Source organism: Mirounga angustirostris, unplaced genomic scaffold (assembly GCF_029215605.1).
Source record: "Mirounga angustirostris isolate CCGP_5_RB_7025 unplaced genomic scaffold, mMirAng1.0.hap1 SCAF_11, whole genome shotgun sequence".
Classification (NCBI taxonomy): Eukaryota; Metazoa; Chordata; class Mammalia; order Carnivora; family Phocidae; genus Mirounga; species Mirounga angustirostris.
Genome location: NW_026991719.1, coordinates 94,883,549 through 94,886,784, shown reverse-complemented (window position 1 = coordinate 94,886,784; position 3,236 = coordinate 94,883,549). Strand labels below are relative to the sequence as shown.

The window sequence follows — 3,236 nt, the reverse complement described above, 5'->3', positions numbered from 1 at the left end:
CAAATACTTGAGTATCCAACTATGTTTTCCATTATTGATTTCTAGTTTAATTTCATTGTGGTATGAGATCGTACTTTTTATAATTTATTTTCTTTTTAAAAAATATTTATTTATTTGAGAGAAAGAGAGAGCACGAGCAGGAGGGGCAGAGGGAGAGAGAAACTCAAGCAGACTCCCCACTGAGCCGGGAGCCCAGCATGGGGCTCGATCTCATGACCCTGAAATTACGACCTGAGCTGAAACCAAGAGTTGGATACTTAAATGACTGTACCACCCGGGCGCCCCTATAATCTATTTTCTTTTAAGTTTATTAAGTGTATTTTATGGCATAGATGTGGTCTGTCTTCTGAATGTTCTATGTGAACTTGAAAAGAATGTATATTTTGCTGTTGTTGGAGTATTCCATAAATTGGAATTATATCAATTTGATTGATGGTGCTATTCACGTGAACTATATACTTCTTGGTTTTTCAGCCTGCTCGATCTATTAATAACTGATAGGAGGTATTAAAATCTCCAACTATAATGATGGTTTTCCCTATTTGTCCTTTTGGTACTATCAGTTTGCTTTGCATATTTTGATGCCTAGTGTTTAAGTGCACACACACTTAGGATTCTTAGGTCTTTTTGGAGAACTGACCCCTTTATCATTATGTAGTGTCCTTCTTTACCCTTAGTATTTTTTCTTGTTTCTGAAGTTTTTGTCTTTATTAATTAGCTACTCTTGCTTTCTTTTGATTGGTGTTAGCATAATATATCTTTCTCCATCCCTTTATGTTCTATCTATATGTCTTTATATTTGAAATGCATGTCTTGTGGGAAACAGATAGTTGAGTGATTTTTTTTATTCACTCTGACAATCTTATCTTTCATTGGTGTGTTAGGATCACAAATATTTAAAGTAGTTATTGATATATTTGAATTAATATTATCTATGTCTGTAACTGGTTTCTATTTATTACCAGAGACTTATGTTTCAACATTTTCTGGTTTTAACTGAGCACTTTATATTATTACATTTTATATCCTCTCTTAGTGTGTCAGTTATAATTCTCTGCCAATATTTTAGTGATTGCAATATACAATTTAAACTAACCCTAAGTCTACTTTAAAATGCATGATGCCATTTCTTATGTAGTGCAGATATTTTATAACAAAGCGTTCCCTATTCCTACCTCCTGGCTCATATGATATTGCTGCCATTCATTTCATTTATTCATAGGCTATAATCACCCAATAGATGGTGTCTATTATTATTTTAAGCAAACAGTTATCTTTTAGAAAACCAAGAGTATGGGTCCCACCTAGAAGCAGCTTCTCGGCTCCTTCTGGAACCTCTGTCAGGTTTAGCCTACTCGCCTCCACTCCAGCCTCCACTCCGGCCTCCACCATGTCCATCAGGGTGACCCAGAAGTCCTACAAGATGTCCGCCTCCGGCCCCCGGGCCTTCAGCAGCTGCTCCTACACGAGCGGGCCTGGCTCCCGCATCAGCTCCTCTGCCTTCTCCCGGGTGGGCGGCAGCCCCAGCAGCTTCCGGGGTGTCCCGAGCAGCAGCGTGAGTGTGGTCGGGGGCTACGGCGGCGGCGTGGGGGGCATCACGGCTGTCTCAGCGAACCAGAGCCTGCTGAGCCCCCTTAAGCTGGAGGTGGACCCCAACATCCAAGCTGTGCGCACCCAAGAGAAGGAGCAGATCAAGACCCTCAACAACGAATGTGCCTCCTTCGTTGACAAGGTGAGGCACCTGGAGCAGCAGAACAAAATCCTGGAGACCAAGTGGAGCCTCCTACAGCAGCAGAAAACCGCTCGGAGCAACATAGACAACATGTTCGAGAGCTACATCAGCAACCTCCAGCGGTAGCTGGACACCCTGGGCCAGGAGAAGCTGAAGCTGGAGGTGGAGCTTGGCAACATGCAGGGGCTGGTGGAGGACTTCAAGAATAAATATGAGGAGGAGATCAAAGAGCGTGCAGACATGGAGAATGAATTTGTCCTCATCAAGAAGGATGTGAACAAGGTAGAGCTGGAGTCCCGCCTGGAAGGGTTGACCGACGAGATCAGCTTCTTAAGGCAGCTGTATGAAGAGGAGATCCGTGAGCTGCAGTCCCAGATCTCGGACACGTCGGTGGTGCTGTCCATGGACAACAGCCGCTCCCTGGACCTGGACAGCATCATCACCGAGGTCAAGGCCCAGTACGAGGACATCGCCAATCGCAGCCGGGCTGAGGCCGAGACCATGTACCAGATCAAGTACGAGGAGCTGCAGACACTGGCTGGGAAGCACGGGGATGACCTCCGTCGCACGAAGATGGAGATTTCTGAGATGAACCGGAGCATCAGCCGACTCCAGGCTGAGATCGAGGCCCTCAAAAACCAGAGGGCTGCCCTGGAGGCGGCGATTGCTGATGCTAGGCAGCGCGGGGAGCTGGCCATTAAGGACGTCAATGCCAAGGTGGCTGAGCTGGAGGCCGCCCTGCAGCGAGCCAAGCAGAACATGGCCCAGTGGCTGTGCGAGTACCAGGAGCTCATGAACGTCAAGCTGGCCCTGGACATCGAGATTGCCACCTACCGCAAGCTGCTGGACGGCGAGGAGAGCCGGCTGGAGTCTGGGATGCAGAACATGAGTATCCATACTAAGACCACGAGTGGCTGCTCAGGTGGCCTGAGCTCGGCCTATGGAGGCCTCACAAGCCCCGGCCTCAACTATGGCCTGAGCTCCTTCCAGTCCAGCTTTGGCCCTGCTGGTTCCTTCAGCCGCAGTGGCTCTTCCAAGGCTGTGGTCGTGAAGAAGATCGAGACCTGTGACGGGAAGCTGGTGTCTGAGTCGTCTGATGTCCTATCCAAGTGAACAACCATGGTGGTCCCTCCCAGCCTCCCTACTCTTGCGGCTGCCATAGAGCCTTTGGGGGGAAAGGAGCTGTGCCGGGGAGTGTCGGGAATGGGAGAGCCACCTAAGACTCAGCCCCAGTCCTCAGCCTATCCTTGGGGGGAGTCTTCTGCCCTGGGTACCCCCTCTTGTCCATGCTCCCAACTAAAAGCCGATTCAAGTGTCTTTTCCCAAATAAAGCCTCAACCGACTCTGCCAAAAAAAAAAAAAAAAGAAAACCAAGAGTATGGAAAGGAGTAAATTTTATTTTGCCTCTATTTATTCCTTATCTGATGCTCTTCCTTTGTTTTATGTAGATCTTCCTTTCTTTCAGGTAGACCTAAAATATTTCCTTTCTCCCTGAAGATTTCCT

The 3,236-nt window shown here is 47.4% G+C and overlaps 1 protein-coding gene across 1 annotated transcript; it reads left to right on the top strand.

The window, feature by feature from the left end:
- Positions 1 to 1,331: 1,331 nt before the first annotated feature.
- On the top strand, positions 1,332 to 2,936 carry LOC123836816 (keratin, type II cytoskeletal 8-like). The gene is given in 1 exon segment (XM_045865910.2): positions 1,332 to 2,936. A coding segment is annotated over 1 exon segment (1,455 nt). The 5' UTR covers positions 1,332 to 1,390; the 3' UTR covers positions 2,846 to 2,936.
- The last annotated feature ends 300 nt before the right edge of the window (positions 2,937 to 3,236 follow it).